Source organism: Oncorhynchus mykiss, chromosome 29 (assembly GCF_057628025.1).
Source record: "Oncorhynchus mykiss isolate SJ-2025 chromosome 29, ASM5762802v1, whole genome shotgun sequence".
Taxonomy (NCBI): Eukaryota; Metazoa; Chordata; class Actinopteri; order Salmoniformes; family Salmonidae; genus Oncorhynchus; species Oncorhynchus mykiss.
In genome coordinates this window covers 34,058,490-34,075,750 of record NC_143050.1, presented here as the reverse complement: position 1 = coordinate 34,075,750, position 17,261 = coordinate 34,058,490, and the positions used below count along the sequence as shown (strand labels likewise).

Here is a 17,261-nt window from a genome sequence, read left to right as displayed (position 1 = left end):
GCACACTCCGCCAACCCTGACGTCCTAGCCGTGTCTGAATCCTGGCTTAGGAAGGCCACCAAAAATTCTGAAATTTCCATCCCCAACTACAACATTTTCCGTCAAGATAGAACTGCCAAAAGGGACGGAGTTGCAATCTACTGCAGAGATAGCCTGCAGAGTTCTGTCATACTATCCAGGTCTGTGACCAAAGAGTTCGAGCTTCTACTTTTAAGAATCCACCTTTCCAGAAATAATTATCTCACTGTTGCCGCTTGTTATAGACCCCCCTCAGCCCCCAGCTGTGCCCTGGACACCATATGTGAATTGATTGCCCCCCATCTATCTTCAGAGTTCGTACTGTTAGGTGACCTAAACTGGGATATTTTTAGCACCCCAGCCGTCCTACAATCTAAGCTAGATGCCCTCGATCTCACACAAATTATCAAGGAACCTACCAGGTACAACCCTAAATCAGTAAACATGGGCACCCTCATAGATATCATCCTGACACCGCTGCTGTTTTCAACCAGGATCTCAGCAATCACTCCCTCATTGCCTGCGTCCTTAAGGGGCCCGCGGGTCAAACGACCACCCCTCATCACTGTCAAATGCTCCCTAAAACACTTCAGCGAGCAGGCCTTTCTAATCGACCTGGCCCGGGTATCCTGGAAGGATATTGACCACATCCCGTCAGTAGAGGATGCCTGGTTGTTCTTTAAAAGTGCTTTCCTCACCATCATGCCCAATTTTTTAAAAACGTAGAACTAAGAACAGATATAGCCCTTGGTTCACTCCAGACTTGACTGCCCTTGACCAGCACAAAAACATCCTGTGGCGTACTGCATTAGCATCGAATAGCCCCCACGATATGCTACTTTTCAGGGAAGTCAGGCACAAATATACATAGTAAGTTTAAATAGAAATTTGCATCCTGTAGCACTTAACTCCAAAAAGTTTTGGGACACAGTAAAGTCCATGGAGAATAAGAGCACCTCCTCCCAGCTGCCCACTGCACTGAGGCTAAGAAATACTGTCACCACCGATAAATCTACGATAATCGAGAATTTCAAAAAGCATTTTTCTATGGCTGGCCATGCTTTCCACCTGGCTACCCTTACCCAGGCCAACAGCTCTGCACCCCCCGCAGCAACTTGCCCAACCCACCCCCCTGCTTCTCCTTCACCCAAATCCAGATAGCTGATGTTCTGAAAGAGCTTCAAAATCTGGATCCCTACAAATCAGCTGGGCTAGACAATATGGACCCCATCTTTCAAAAATTACCCGCTGAAATTGTTGCAGCCCCTATTACTAGCCTTTTCAACCTGTCTTTCGTATCTTGTGAGATCCCCAAAGATTGGAAAGCTTCCACTGTCATCCCCCTCTTAAAAGGTGGAGACACTCTAGACCCAAACTGTTACAGACCTATATCCATGGGTGCACCTCAGCTACACTCAAGGTCCTAAACGATATCATAACCGCCATAGATAAAAGACTACTGTGCAGCCGTTTTCATCGACCTGGCCAAGGCTTTCGACTCTGTAAATTACTGCATTCTTTTCGGCAGACTCAATAGCCTTGGTTTCTCAAATGACTGCCTCGCCTGGTTTACCAACTACTTCTCAGATAGAGTTCAGTGTGTCAAATCGGAGTGCCCATTGTCCGGACCTCTAGCAGTCTCTATGGGTTCAATTCTCGGGCCTACTCTTTTCTCTGAATATATAAATGATGTCGCTCTTGCTGCTGGTGATTCTCTGACCGTGGGTGTCCTCGGATGGGGCCACAGTGTCTCCTGACCCCTCCTGTCTCAGCCTCCAGTATTTATGCTGCAGTAGTTTGTGTCGGGGTCTAGGGTCAGTTTGTTATATCTGGAGTACTTCTCCTGTCCTATTCGGTGTCCTGTGTGAATTTAAGTGTGCTCTCTCAAATTCTCTCTTTCTTTCTTTCTCTCTCTCGGAGGACCTGAGCCCTAGGACCATGCCTCAGGACTACCTGACATGATGACTCCTTGCTGTCCCCAGTCCACCTGGCTGTGCTGCTGCTCCAGTTTCAACTGTTCTGACTTATTATTATTGGACCATGCTGGTCATTTATGAACATTTGAACATCTTGGCCATGTTCTGTTATAATCTTTGCTGCATGCACCTGCCCACCCGCCTAGCATCACTACTCTGGACGGTTCTGACTTAGAATATGTGGACAACTACAAATACCTAGGTGTCTGGTTAGACTATAAACTCTCCTTCCAGGCTCACATTAAGCGTCTCCAATCCAAAATCTAAATCTAGAATTGGCATCCTATTTCGCAACAAAGCATCCTTCACTCATGCTGCCAAACATGCCCTCGTAAAACTGACTATCCTACCGATCCTTGCCTTCGGCAATGTCATTTACAAAATAGCCTCCAACACTCTACTCAGCAAATTGGATGTAGTCTATCACAGTTCCATCCGTTTTGTCACCAAAGCCCCATATACTACCCACCACCGTGACCTGCATGCTCTCGTTGGCTGACCCTCACTAAATATTCATTGCCAAACCCACTGGCTCCTGGTCATCTATAAGTCTTTGCTAGGTAAATCCCCGCCTTATCTCAGCTCACTGGTCTCCATAGCAACACCCACCTGTAGCACACGTTCCAGCAGGTATATTTCACTTGTCATCCCCAAAGCCCAAAGCCATCTCCTTTGGCCTCCTTTCCTTCCAGTTCTCTGCTGCCAATGACTGGAACGAATTGCAAAAATCACTGAAGCTGGAGACATATCTCCCTCATTAACTTTAAGCATCAGCTGTCAGAGCAGCTTACCGATCACTGTACCTGTACACAGCCCATCTGTAAATAGCATACCCAACTACCTCATCCCCATATTGTTATTTTTTGTTATTGCTCTCTCACCCCAGTATCTCTACTTGCACATCATCATCTGCACATCCATCCCTCCAGTCCATCCCTCAACTGGCCTACCTGGTTAAATAAAGGTGAAATAAATACACTGTTTACAAAATTGATTGTAAGGATAAAGATGTATCTAAGCTCTAAATAATCATCCATCCAAAACAGTAAACATTCACTGATAATAACCAATGATAGAATGTGACATCAACCATTTATGAGCATGTAGTGCCCTATCCTTCCAAAAAACAGAAGCCTGTCTCCCACAATGCTTTAGTTCCGACTTCATGTTGCAGTTTGTTAGGGGCAAATGCAGAAATTTCCAGTTGACTACAGTCAAGCGTTAATTACCTTTGATCACATGGTTGTTGTAAAGGTCATGCAGTCGACATGTCATCGCAAATCTGACTTATACCCATAATGCAACACACTTTGAAAGGCGGTGACGTGATCTGCTCGAACGCGCCCAATATTGTTTCTAGATCAGTCAGTCAGAATTGACAGAATTTAATGTCACGGTTTGGATGCTCTCGAACACGCCCATTGATTTGAACCAGATGAAGACATTTGGTTCGACTCCTTTACACTAGATGTCGCTGTGAAATTTCTAACCAACTTTTTCGATAAAGAACTTCCTGTTCCCAGACCGAGCTACAACGCGGCGACCACTTTTGTAATTTGATTTTGCTAGTTACTTTTCTTTTGTAGTTGCTTTGTTATTTCAAACCCAAGAATGAAATACAGCTAAAGTAATCCCCGTAATGTTGAGCATTTTGTTTGGTTGTGGGATGCTTTTGCTGTTGGCAAACTCTTGAGTACTGTTTGCTAACGTTAGCTAGCTAGAGTAGCTAGCTAGGCTATGTTAACGTGCTCTTGTGTAGGAAGGCAGCGCGAACTCCCAATATTTTGTCAATGCATCTTATCCATTTGATTTACTGATTAGGGACTTGGCTATTGTTGGTCAGCAAATTGCTAGGTATAATAGTTTTACACTTTGCCTCATTAATTATAGAGATTGAGGTGGTTGGCGATCAAGTTCTCATTCATTAATCTGTGCATGTCTTGTCTATTCCAGGCCAGTATCTTTGTGGTAAACAGTGGAACTATACATAAGGACCAGAGATGTCCGACGATGAAGAAGCTCCGCTGGTGAAGAAGACCAGGATCTTCTATGGCAGTTTGGAGGAGAAGGAGAGGGAGAGGCTGGGACGAGAGGCTTCTGGGTCAGGCAAAGATTCTGTCAAAGCAGGAATCGAGGCTGGCAACATCAACATCTCCAGTGGTTAGTATACCAAACACAAATCTGTATTTGAAAAGAGTTATGAAGAGTTTGTTGAGGTATCATCTAAGTTCTCCTCTCCCCTCAAGGCGAGTCCCTTGAGCTTGAGGAACGTGTGACTGAGCGCCAGTCTGAGGTATTGGCTGACTTTGAACGCAGAAAGAGAGCGAGACAAATCACAGTATCCACAGACGATGCAGAGGTCAAAGCCTGCTTACGGGCCCTCAGGGAACCAATCACACTGTTTGGGGAGGGGCCTGCTGAGAGACGAGAGAGGTGAGGGACACAAGCATGGCTCTGTCAACCCCTTCTAATATTTGAATGTATGAATCAACAATTAGATAACAATCCACACGTCTGTGACCCTTTGATGCTTTTACAACATGTTAACTCGCCAATTAAAACAACCGTTTTGAGGAATTGCCTTAATGCTTTAACACACTGTATCGCTAGTTATATTTCACTTGCTTTATGTCCACCTTTTTAATCTTTGCTCATAATCTCTCTTCCCCTCTCCCGCTCAATTTCTACTTGCTCTCTTTTCCAGGCTAAGGAATATCCTCTCTGTAGTGGGTCCAGATGCATTGAAGAAATCGAAGAAGGACGATGAGAAATCCAAACGCTCCCAAGAGGAGGTGTGATATGTGGCTTGACTCTCCTATATCTTTCTCTCACTACTACAGGTCCATATTCATTCAATATGGAGACACGCGTTTGATGTCTTCTCCTGTTCCCCTCTTTCAGTGTCAGCAGACATGGTACCATGAAGGGCCGACCACTCTTAAGGAGGCAAGGCTTTGGTTGGCCAGATACTCTCTGCCCAGGTACAGCTTGATTCTAATGTTGGACCATAGTTACCATGATGACAATGATAGTTTCAAAGGTTGTTTTGCAGCAAAATCATATTAATAAAAAACGTGCGCGATGTCTCAACAGGGCTGTGAAAAGGTTAGAAGATGCCAGAGCTCACAGGGAGATCCCAGAATCTACACGGACAGTCAGGACGCAAGAACTTCACAAGACGCTCAGGGTACGTCCTCCATCAGTCTCCAAAAGCATTTGTCTTGTTTGTGAAAAACAGTTGTAGAATGACATGATTTTCTCTGTCTATCCAGAACCTGAATAACTTCTGCAGTCAGATCGGTGACGACAGGCCTATATCCTTTTGCCAGTTCAGCCCCAACTCCAAAATGCTGGTGACTGCATCTTGGTGAGTCCCTTCTCTCACTCCTCTCTCAGTGCACCGCACAGGCAGCAGTGAGCATGATTACATGCACACAATAATACAATTATTGTGGATAGTCAGATTAATATAACCGTTTGTTTAAAATTTTACGTACTTCTCCAAACTCACTGTAACTTGAGCACAAGATGGAGGCTTGCGCTACCGGTGCGGGCACATGCACAGATCAGATACTCCGTTGGACCTCTGATTTTATCAAAGCTGTGTACATGTCCTAATAATTCTAAAGATAGTTCAGAAAACCGTTTGATATCAAATTATTAGTGTGCATGTAAACGTACTGTTTGACGTTGGGTGTTTTTTGTATTTAAAATGTTGCCTTCATTAAAGGTATTTGTGACACTTCCTCATCTCTTCCTGACTTGTTCTTTTCTCTAGGAGTGGCCTGTGTAAACTGTGGAATGTTCCTGACTGTACCCTTGTCCGTACCCTTCGAGGTAAGAACAATCTCTTATTTTCCCCTTTCTTATCCCTTTGCAATTACTTTTTGCTTGGGCTACTGTTGTCCATAATAATTGTAAGTATTTCCAACCCCAATACTTCCTTATCATTCTCTTTCCCTTCTCACAGGCCACAACACCCACGTGGGGGCCATCTGTTTTCATCCTCAGGCCACTCTGACTCTGGAGGACTCTGATGTTAACATGGCCTCCTGTGCTGCCGACGGCTCCGTCAAACTCTGGAGTCTGGACAGGTCTGCTCCGATTGCTGTCGTTGCTGTGTTTGTCTTTATTGCCGTCTGTCAAATAAGGGAGGCTACCAAATATTATTCAGGCAAAAAAGGGTGAGGGGTCGACCAAGAGCAGTGTAGCTTTTTTCCCAAATGTTCCTCGGGTATCATCATAAACAGTAGCTGAGGTTGTGGAGTGCGCTGCTGAAATGTGGCCATTTTTTTTAAAAAGAAGGGGGGAAAGCATGTTGATGTGTTGTAACCGTGGTAACCCCTCTCTTTACAGCGACGTGCCTGTCGCTGACATCGAGGGCCACTCCATGAGGGTGGCGAGAGTAGCCTGGCATCCCTCTGGAAGGTTCCTGGGCACCACCTGGTGGGTGAATTTAATCCCTAGCATTATTTAACCCGGCAACGCCAGTTGAGAACTTTTATCGTTTTTAGAACGGCCCATCCAGGCAATACAATAAAAACAAACATGGTCACTTGCCTCCACCATAGATAAATTGTACTCTGGCCAGACTGGCATTGTTCAAATTGAATCTAAAGTGAGGCTTAATCCTCTCTCCCTGGCAGCTATGATAATTCGTGGAGGCTGTGGGACCTGGAAGCCCAGGAGGAGATCCTGCACCAAGAGGGACACAGTAAAGGAGTCCATGACATGCAATTCCACCCTGATGGATCTCTGGCAGCTACTGGGTAAGATCTCATTGGATATGCTATGAAAGTCAATGTCGGTTGTCAATATTTGTTCACACTACATCATTATTGGAGAGACCGTTGAAGATATCTCTGAAATATATATATATATATATATATATATTTGTGTTCTCTTTTGCTTGTCTCTAAACATTCTGTTGAAATGTATGTTTCCAGTAAATCTAGCACTTTTGTAGAGTATTACCCCGTTATTTCTACAACAAATCTTGGCTTCAGATAACCAGGATCTCAGTGTCCTCCCCGAAACTAAAATACTATCTAGAAAACTGCCAAAAGAAAGATCAACCCCGTAATTTAAGTGCTGTCATGTCAAAGAGCATATCTAGATTAGCCTATTGAAGGGGATGGTTGCTATAGTAAAACAATGGTTGGATTCAGTAGTCTGTTTTAATGAAGGCCAGTAGATGTCCACCCAGTTATCTCAATTAGAGGTTTGGCAGAACAAGAGCCTCTGCGGCTGGCTTGGTCTGAAACATACAGGGATGTTCCCTTCATGTCCCCTAATGATAACATGCTTCCTTACACCCACACACACACACTAGTCTTTCAGTGCATATTTTTTCTGAACAATTTGGAGGACTGAGAAGGTTTAGCAGCTTGTTCTGTGCTGTTATAACTGGTTATAACCTCCTAAATGAACATAAGTCAGATGCGACAAACCGGCTACATGTGACACATTAGAGCTGGCGTTGTGTTTGTGTACAGATCCATCTTATTGTTTGTTGTAAAGCATCTTGACTGGTGCCATTCAGAACGTAATCATTTACAGTAGAAATAATTACAGATCCCTACTTACCCCTCATCAGCAGTGCTGTTGGCTGAATCCTAGTTTGCCTCAGTACACAGTATTCATCTCTTTATCAGGGGTCTGGATTCATTTGGCCGTATTTGGGACCTTCGGACCGGGCGCTGTGTGATGTTCCTGGAGGGCCACCTCAAAGAGATCTACAGCATCGACTTCTCTCCCAACGGGTAAATGACATGGAAGATACTGTGTTATTCATATCTTATGGATAGGGCCAGATATTCCTCAACGTATGATCTAGAACTACAGCCTGGAGTTATACAATGGTCAGGAAAAACTCCTGGCCCTACTTATTGATGATGATAAGCCGGAGTGTGTTTATAGGTCCACTAATGAAACCATCTTCTCCGTTTAGCTACCACGCAGCAACAGGAAGTGGGGATAACACCTGTAAGGTGTGGGACCTGCGTCGCAGGAAGTGTATCTACACCATCCCCTCCCATCAGAACCTGGTGTCCTCTGTCAAATTCCAGCGTGAGTTTCTCCAGGCCCCAGAGACCTCCTTTTTAATATTTAATCAAGCAATTGAGTAATCACAGGGTTCACAGTTGTCAGTCACTGTGACAGATTTCTGCCATGTGGATGACACGTCAGGTTTAAAACGCCTACAACTGTTTAGAAAGTATGAGGAAATGAGAATGGACCTAAATATTTTGAAATAGCTGCTGTTTTTCTGGCCCGCAAATCCAATTTTGTCCAATAAATCGGACATGAAAACATCTGTGCTGCCCTATGTTGAATTGTGAAATCCCAAATGTGGTCCTCAAGCCAAAAACCTTTGAAATGGACTTTAGTTTGTCATGGGATTTTTTTTGGGGGGGTGGGGTTAACCCCTGTAATCAGCTCAGTCTATCTTATACACTTTTGGAGGACTGAGAAGGTTTAGCAGCTTGTTCTGTGCTGTTATAACTGGTTATAACCTCCTAAATGGAAAATAAGGCGAATGCAACAACCGGCTCTGAGACACTTAAGAACTGATGTTGTGTTTGTGAACATAATTTTGGACTAGTAATACCACTGTTTTGAACCTTTAAAAAAAGTTTAACTGGATTTATAAAAATAAAAGGTTTGTTACAATATTTCTGTGCTTACATTTCCCTCCATCAATCTCCCTCTCTTAGCCAATAACGGTCACTTCCTCCTGACTGGGGCCTATGACAACACAGCCAAGGTGTGGACCCACCCGGGCTGGTCCCCCCTGAAGACCCTGGCGGGCCACGAGGGAAAGGTGATGGGTGTGGACATGTCCCCTGACGGACAGCTCATCGCCACCTGCTCTTACGACCGCACCTTCAAGCTCTGGATGTCAGAATGAGGAGGGGAGGGAGGACAACCTGTAGAAATAGAATGACATTCTATGTTACATTCTATTTCTATGGCAATACCTGACTGTCATTCCATTCAAGTAGAAGAATGTGGAACAAAGATCTGCAAAATGTCAACTTCTCGATTGATGGATTAATCTGAACATCCTAAATATTCGGAATTTGTCTTACAATTAGAACAATTAGTAGATTGTTCGATTTTATTATTGAACAACATTTGAGGCTATTAATGTCTACAACTTTGAAGCTGTGGGTATACTTTCTGTCCTTTCTCCCAGATATTTTTGTCTGTTAATAACATTGTTTTAGGTGATTTTAAACACGAGTCATTGTGTCAGAAGTTGATCCAATTGCTTTTTTTTTTGTTAAATAAAAACAGACTCTGTAATATCTTTCATTATTTTACACTTGCACATGACAAAATGGTTATATATATTCATTAAACACACTTACAAATGGTACTATAACTCAACAAGGTGTGCATATAATGATTAAACAGTTGACTGTCCCACAAGGTACCAATAGCCCATATTTCCTGTTGCCTATTTGAAAAGCGGCAGCAGAGGATTTTTGGGGGTTGTAGGCAAGCTCAAAACTGAGGTCCTTATCAAGCATCCCTTTTTGAGCGCTGAAACATTTTTCTATGAGTCTTCAAATTAAAGTATCTTTGTAAAACGATAGACTCGATGTTGTCCCCCGCACAACTTTGTCTCCTGACCACTGTTCTTCTCAGTGTAATCACATACACAACTAGGGCCTGGTGTCTGTCCTGGTCAGGTCAAGGCGGACAGGCGTTAGGTATTTTCCACTTTGTAGCCTTGGAAGCCCAGGTGTCTATAATCAGCTGCAGGAGGTACTGTAATGGGAAATCTTGGCCAGATGCTTTAAGCAACTCCTGTCATTCATACATGCCTGAGCAGCCTAGCAGCACCACCAGCAGCAGAAGAAGCACCTGCAGCAGGGGCTCCTATGGAAGCGAGGCTCAGCCAATCCTCCATGGTTCCAGGTGGCCTGAGGCTGCTCTATGATGGACTGCTTCCCAAAAGAGGGCTTGTGCTCCAGCTGGGTGCCTAGCTCTCTTTCCTGCCGTGAGCAAGACCTCTGGTTTTCCATCTCTGCCTTGACCCCCATGAAGGCTACTAGGTCCAGGTCCAGGGCTGTAGCGCCCCCGCGTGGGAGGGGGGTGTTCTGCCGACACTGTGGACAGGGGATCCACATCTGCTGGGAGTAGAAGAGAGAGCAGGGTAAGGGTTGTGACTTGGGATATGTCAGTGTCAAACTGAACATAACTCTTTGGTTTTCTAAGTGGTCTGACTGTTGTGCTCAATACAGTCTCTCCTTAGAAAAGTACAGTTGAAGTCGGAAGTTTACATACACCTTAGCCCATTATATTTAAACTCAGTTTTTCACAAATCCTGACATTTAATCCTAGTAAAAAAAATCCCTGTCTTAGGTCAGTTAGGATCACCACTTTATTTTAATAATGTGAAATATCAGAATAATAGTAGAGAGTGAGTTCATCTTTTATTTCTTTCATCACATTCCCAGTGGGTCAGAAGTTTACATACACTCAATTTGTATTTGGAAGCATTGCCTTCATATTGTTCAACTTGGGTCAAACGGCAAGCTTCCCACAATAAGTTGGTTGAATTTTGGCCCATTCCTCCTGACAGCGCTAGTGTAACGGAGTCAGGTTTGTAGGCCTCCTTGCTCGCACGCGCTTTTTCAGTTCTGCCCACACATTTTCTATAGGATTGAGGTCAGGGCTTTGTGATGGCCACTCCAATAGCTTGACTTTGTTGTCCTTAACCTATTTTGCCACAACTTTGGAAGTATGCTTGGGGTCATTGTCCATTTGGAAGACCCATTTGAAACCAAGCTTTAACTTCCTGACTGTCTTGAGATGTTGCTTCTATATATCCACAATTTTCCTGCCTTATGATGCCATCTATTTTGTGAAGTGCGCCAGTCCCTCCTGCAGCAAAGAACCCCCACAACATGATGCTGGCACCCCCGTGCTTCACGATTGGGATGGTGTTCTTCAGCTTGCAAGCCTCCCCCCTTTTCCTCCAAACATAATGGTCATTATGGCCAAACAGTTCTATTTTTGTTTTATCAGACCAGAGAACATTTCTCCAAAAAGTACCATCTTTGTCCCCATGTGCAGTTGCAAACCGTAGTCTGGCCTTTTTATGACGGTTTTGGAGCAGTGGCTTCTTCCTTGCTGAGCAGCCTTTCAGGTTGTGTTAATATAGGACTTGTTTTACTGTGGATATAGATACTTTTGTACCTCTTACCTCCAGCATCTTCACAAGCTCCTTTGCTGTTGTTCTGGGATTGATTTGCACTTTTCACACCAAAGTACGTTCATCTCAAGGAGACAGAACGCATCTCCTTCCTAAGATGTATGACGGCTGTGTGGTCCCATGGTGTTTATACTTGCGTACTATTGTTTGTACAGGTGAACGTGGTACCTTCAGGTGTTTGGAAATTGCTCCCAAGGATGAACCAGACTTGATGAGGTCTGCAATGTTTTTTCTGGGGTCTTGGCTGATTTCTTTAGATTTTCCCATGATGTCAAGCAAAGAGGCACTGAGTTTGAAGGTAGGCCTTGAAATACATCCACAGGTACACCTCCAATTGACTCAAATTATGTCAATTAGCCTATCAGAAGCTTCTAAAGCCGTGACATCATTTTCTGGAATGTTCCACGCTGTTTAAGGCACAGTCAACTTAGTGCATGTAAACTTTAGACCCACTGGAATTGTGATAAGTGAAATAATCTGTCTGTAAACCGATCGCTTTGGAAAAATTACTTGTGTCATGCACAAAGTAGATGTCCTAACCGACTTGCCAAAACTATAGTTTGTTAACAAGAACTTTGTGGAGTGGTTGAAAAATTAGTTTTAATGACATCAACCTAAGTGTATGTAAACTTCCGACTTCAACTGTATCTTGATGCAATCCATTGCTCTGCAGCTTTGGTCATCTTCAAATTAGTTTGAGATGATGCGTATTGGCTGATCTTCAACAAATTAGTGTTCCTTTTCACGAAGAGAACAGGTGAGCTATAGTTTGACAAATTACTGCACATTTTTGGGAAAAGGCCCAGTCTGTTTGAACTAGTATGGAACTGGTCCAAAAATATTGAATATCTATCAAACATATTTTACAGTTTAACTAGCGTAGCCTAGTCCATTGAGATAGATCCTGCCTCTGTGTGAGTCTATGGTGGGACCGGTGTCGTGACAGTCAGTCAGACCCACCTGTTCATTGAGGATGGTGTCGAGGCGTCTCAGGCAGGCTTGGCAGAAGGTGTGGCTGCAGTAGAGCTTGCGTGGCAGCCTCTCAGTCAGGTTGAAGGCACAGTAGCAGATGATACAGTCCAGTTTACGGCTGTCTCTGGATGGCTGAACTCCTCCGGCCTCCACATCACCCTCTACTGGGGGATCTTCTGGGGCCCCTAGGTCAGGGGCCTCTGCTGGGTCCTCTGGGACAGGAAAGTCTGGGGCATCAGGAACTGGGGCTTCCTCCTCATCCATCCTGTACAGGAGAACAGATTATGAATGGGTGCTTATTGCTATGGTCCAGAGTTTTTCCTGGTTAGGTTGGATTCTCAAGAAAAACTCAGGGCCCTTTAGTGACATTACTACTACTACTACTACTACTACTTTACAGTTAACATTTCAGATAATCAAACACACACGCAACCAAATTACTGAAGTAAACGGTTACAGTTGATCAATACAAAAACAGAGGAATTGAATTGCTAGTAAATTTCGACTCAAGGAAAGGATTTGAGACCCAGATGTTTGCTGTTAGCTGTGAACTTCCCATTACATGGACATTCTCTGTCCGTTCAGTCAGTTGTGGGACGATACAACACAACAGGCTGGTTGTAAGCAGAGACACAGATATCTATTCACTGGCTGAAACTATGTCACCGAATAGGGGAGATGGTTATCCTGATGTGCTCGGTGGTTCTCCCTTTCTGCCGTGTCTGCATCGAATACTCCATTGAAACGGTCCACACTATTTAACGTATTTTTTAAACTCCTGGCTAACAATCTATTGGAAATGTATTCAATACATTTGGACATCGACTCGGTGAGGGGAAAAAATGTGTCAGGAACATTGCATGTGTCAGTCTCACTCAGATCTTCTTCACTAGAAAACTGGCCTCAACCCAAAAGCATGGGTAACAGAACTGGGGGAAAAAACCATAACAAAACATTACATACCTTCTAGTTTGTCCTCCAAACCCCCTGAAGGTCCTTGGTAGTTCTCTGGAGTCCTGCCATGGCTTCTGTTTTCAAAGCAACCTTCCCAGGACTAGTCCAGTGTAGTATTCCTTTACTCTTTCCCACAATGACAAACTAATGCTGCACTACTGATGTACATTATAGGATCAGATAGTAGAGAGAGAACCTTTATTACCTAGTCCCCGTGGATCCCGAGCACAGCCCGCTGGAGGGTACGTTCTCCCTTCATCTCCCCCTGCTGCTCTGCTCTTCCACAGAAACTGCTCTCCTCTCTAATGAAGGGCAAACAATGTGAGCCTGCAGCAGGTCATCAGGCCCTTTAATATTTCAGGCCGCCCTTCCATGTGAACACCCACTCGTAGGCCTGTCAATGGAGCGTGTTACATATTATAGAGGCCACAGAGAACAATGGGGTTCTCCAGGGGGAAAGCGGCTCCGATGGGATGGCCCCTCTGCTTCTCTGCCCTAGCATGTATGCAATCAAGCGCACATTGGCACAGGTGAGCATGAGAACACGTGTGTGCTAACAACACATACTGCACTGCGAGCAAACAGGCGTAAATGTGCATGCGCTAACACGTGCGCACGCACACACACACTGAGATGGTTGTGTCACAAGTCCATTCCCCCCTTTTCCACCTCCTACTTCTTGTTGTGAGTATCCCAACAGTCTGACCAGCTGAAAGGCGAGCCAGGCTCACATTCCTGTATCGAGGGAGCAGGCAGCAGATCAGCTTACACTGGCAACAATAGACCAGCAGGAACCCTACACTCTCGATCCACCAGCACTCACAGGAGCCAGTTGCCAGCACAGTGGGTTGGTCAGCTGAGTCCATAAGAACCAGTCACCCAGGGCCATAAAGCAAAAAATACTGCAGGTATCCTAAAGTAACCTTTACAATGTGACATTACCTTGTCCAGGCTGAAAATGACCCTAGCCCCCATTAGCCTATTCTCCCAGCAAGCCACATTCAGTTCTGAAGAGACTGGATAAGCGAAAGCAATTATATGGCGATGGGCTTCATAGAACTTACACCTATCCAGTTCCTAGGGATCTGAAAACACCAGTGTCAGGAACAAGGTTACCCTTCCTTAGGTTACTCTCTTGTCTATGCTGTAAACTCCCTTTTTGTCTATGTTGTAAACTCTAGGTTTGTTCATAAACAATGTACAATATAGACATGTATGCTAGTACAAAGCATTGTTTAATTGCAGGCTTGAGGAACGTTTTAAACGGACTGTCATGAAGAAAAGAAAACTGTGCTTGATATGTTGGTGTTCTGACACTAGATGGTAGCAAAGATTAGCTAGACAGCCAGAGATATACATTTCAAGCCAACTCCACAGCATGTTCAGGGTTGTCGGCTGCAGAGGAAATGACTGTCTACACAAAGACTGACCACTGCAACTTATGATTGAGGGAAATTACTGTTGTTTGTTGTCGAGTGCGTTCCTTGCTTGTGACCGTAAAACAGGTCTATGAAGGATGAGTAAAGGATGAAGTCAGCTGATTCTTATCTTAATAACCTTCAGAAGATTCCCCTGTCCCTCTGAACTTCTGTAAAGTTTTAGTTCTCACCAAGTTATCCCAGAGAGTAAATTGTAGGTAGTTTACTGTAGGTTATTGTAGTAGATTAAATTGGGATTTTTTTTTTATATAGCGGAACAGTCCTTCATACAACAGAGATATGATTCATTTCCACCATATATGTGTCTCCTATGTGATGGAAATACATTGTACTTGATTTTTAATAGATATGTTCAATTAAGCCTCTGTTCCATCCTACAAAGTAATAGCCTGATAGCACTGTTAATGTTTGATAGACGGTCACCTCCAAAATGATTGGCACCCTTGATAAAGATGAGCAAAAAAGACTGTATAAATAAATAATACACATACTGAGCTATATTTTGTGCTGAATTTTAATTTTATACTAAAGTATCGGCACCCCTGTTTTCAATACTCTAGCATCCTCCCCTTTCAAGGATAAAGGCAATGAACCTTTTTCTAAACTGTTTTTTTTTTTCTAGATTGGAGAGGGATCTTAATCAAGTCGTTCGTACAGAATCTTCCCAGATCCTTGATATCCTTCAGTCTGCGTTCATGGACTGCCCTCGTCAATTCAAACCACTGGTTTTCATCGTGTTACTGTTGTTTGTGAGATAGCGTTGCAAAATGTTGATTTTGTGGTCAATTAACCATTTATTTGTGGATTTTGATGTGTGTTTGGGGTTATTGTCTTGCTGAAAGAGCCACTTGGGCCAAGTTTCAGCCTCTTTTAGTTTCAGGAAATATTCTAAATGTGTGCAAAGCAGCTTTTGTGCTACCATTCCATGAGGGTGGGGATAGTAGTGATCTTGATAATTATTGACGCATTTCCAGGCTCCCTTGTCTTGCGAAAATACTATAATCATTGGTAAACAAACAGCTACGTTATTTTCTATCTGTAAATTGTAGATTTACTGTTAATCCATCCGGATTCAGACCTTAACATAGTACGACTACGGTGCTTGTTGTAAATCACGCGTCAAACTCACTCCACTGAGGGTCGAGTGGGCGGGTTTTCGCTTAATTTACTAATTAAGGTCACTAATTAGTAAGGAACTACCCTCACCTGGTCATCTAGGTCTTAATTGAAAGGAAAAACTAAAACCAGCAGACACTAGGCCCTCCATGGAATGAGTTTGACACGTGCCTTAGACGATTTAAATAATTGTGCTGCCATGTTTGTAGACTTGTCAAACGCTTCTGAAACTGTACACCATGTTATTCTGCTGAATAAACTGTCCTCGACAGGGTTGGGTACTGTTGCTTGCCAATGGTTTCATAATTATGTCAATGACAGAAATCAGGCCGTCAAGGTAGCTGTGGTCAAATCTGAGGTCATTGAGTTACATAAAGGGCTGCCCCAAGGTTCGATACTTGGCCAACTACTGTTTGCAATCTATATAAATAACATTGGTAATGCTGTAAAAAAATATCTATATTCATTTGTATGCAGATGATGCAGTGTTGTAGTCCATTGCGCCATCGTTTGGCCCATTGCTCCATCGTTAATCTGATCCCAGATCAGTGGTTGGTTGGGCACAACTTCTCCCTCGGTCCACGTCAAACCTTACCCGTCACGATCTCCTGTACTGCACAGCTGAGGGAATGAACGGCAAACACTCCTCACAAACGTTTTTAGGAAAGAACCGACCACGGGTACTTCCAGTGCAGAATGTGTGCTAGTGTCATGGGGAGGAGTGTTTCAGTAGCTGGTGTATTGTATATTGAAACTCGTGTAGATACCAACATTTAAACAGGCTTTACATGAGCACACAAAGGTCAAAATGTGAGCTAGTGCTGATTCCCTAATGTAGAACACGTTCATGTATAAATAAAAAAAATCCCTATACTGAGAGATTTATACCAACATTGGGTCAGCAAAGAGGAAATGTTCAACTATCTCATTTGTTAATCATTTACCCTTACAGACCTCCCAATTTATTTATTTGCTTATTTGGATCCCCGTTAGCTTTTGCAGAAGCAGCAGCTACTCTTCCTGGGTTCCACAAAACAAAACAAAAAACATACGCAAGTAAGTGACTTCATGGTCTCAATAGCTAATAAGGCAGCAAGAGCTTCTGTTTCTGTGAATTGCCAAAAATAAAAACCCTGACTACCATTTCTCCTTTCACGTGAGGTTACTGGAGGCCGTATGTGGGAAAAACAGGCAACTGACTGGCCAAGACCAGTATGACCACCACTTCTTTCAAATAGGAAACGAGGCAGATTTAAAATGCAGATTTAAAGCATCAGAAGTCTTAACTGATCAGGGTGACCTACGTTGTATCGAATGCAAATGTGAATCGTGACGTCATCTTGAGTCTTACTCCTGCCACAGAATTTGACTGTACAATCAAGCCACTGCCGATTGGCTTCGGCATCACAGAGATTCATAACATATCCTAGAGGCTGTGTGTGGGTTGCTCTACCAATTTGGTGCCTTTTGAGAAGTGTAACTTGGTATAAAAAAAATAAAAAGTTTGATGTCACCTAATTTAAACCCTCTGTCACAAAGAGCACATGGTCAACTTCATAA

At 43.6% G+C, this 17,261-nt stretch overlaps 2 protein-coding genes and 2 non-coding genes across 6 annotated transcripts; 3 read left to right on the top strand and 1 right to left on the bottom strand.

Moving 5' to 3' along the window:
- The first annotated feature begins 3,299 nt into the window (after window positions 1-3,299).
- Window positions 3,300-9,302, top strand: prpf4 (pre-mRNA splicing tri-snRNP complex factor PRPF4). 3 transcript variants are annotated; one of them, XM_021590714.3, is made up of 14 exons: window positions 3,300-3,545; window positions 3,948-4,154; window positions 4,241-4,427; window positions 4,699-4,786; window positions 4,896-4,975; window positions 5,088-5,181; window positions 5,267-5,361; window positions 5,773-5,831; window positions 5,965-6,088; window positions 6,351-6,440; window positions 6,641-6,763; window positions 7,649-7,756; window positions 7,945-8,063; window positions 8,711-9,302. In XM_021590714.3, exons 2-14 carry the CDS (start codon window positions 3,995-3,997, stop codon window positions 8,902-8,904), a joined length of 1,521 nt encoding a protein of 506 aa, XP_021446389.1. In that variant the 5' UTR covers window positions 3,300-3,545; window positions 3,948-3,994; the 3' UTR covers window positions 8,905-9,302. The 3 variants fall into 3 exon arrangements, with proteins under 3 accessions (XP_021446389.1, XP_090083202.1, XP_021446388.1); XM_090227076.1 differs by having other exon boundaries at window positions 3,301-3,848; XM_021590713.3 differs by having other exon boundaries at window positions 3,455-3,621.
- LOC118945712 (small nucleolar RNA SNORA47) lies at window positions 7,357-7,492 on the top strand. The gene has a single exon (XR_005040827.1). It is a non-coding gene; the product is annotated as a small nucleolar RNA SNORA47 (small nucleolar RNA).
- On the top strand, window positions 8,455-8,588 carry LOC118945711 (small nucleolar RNA SNORA47). Its single transcript, XR_005040826.1, has one exon. It is a non-coding gene; the product is annotated as a small nucleolar RNA SNORA47 (small nucleolar RNA).
- rnf224 (ring finger protein 224) lies at window positions 8,989-13,648 on the bottom strand. The gene is made up of 3 exons (XM_021590715.3): window positions 13,156-13,648; window positions 12,181-12,457; window positions 8,989-10,132 (listed from the first exon to the last, which is right to left on the bottom strand). Exons 2-3 carry the CDS (start codon window positions 12,454-12,456, stop codon window positions 9,836-9,838), a joined length of 573 nt encoding a protein of 190 aa, XP_021446390.1. The 5' UTR covers window position 12,457; window positions 13,156-13,648; the 3' UTR covers window positions 8,989-9,835.
- Between the last annotated feature and the right edge of the window lie 3,613 nt (window positions 13,649-17,261).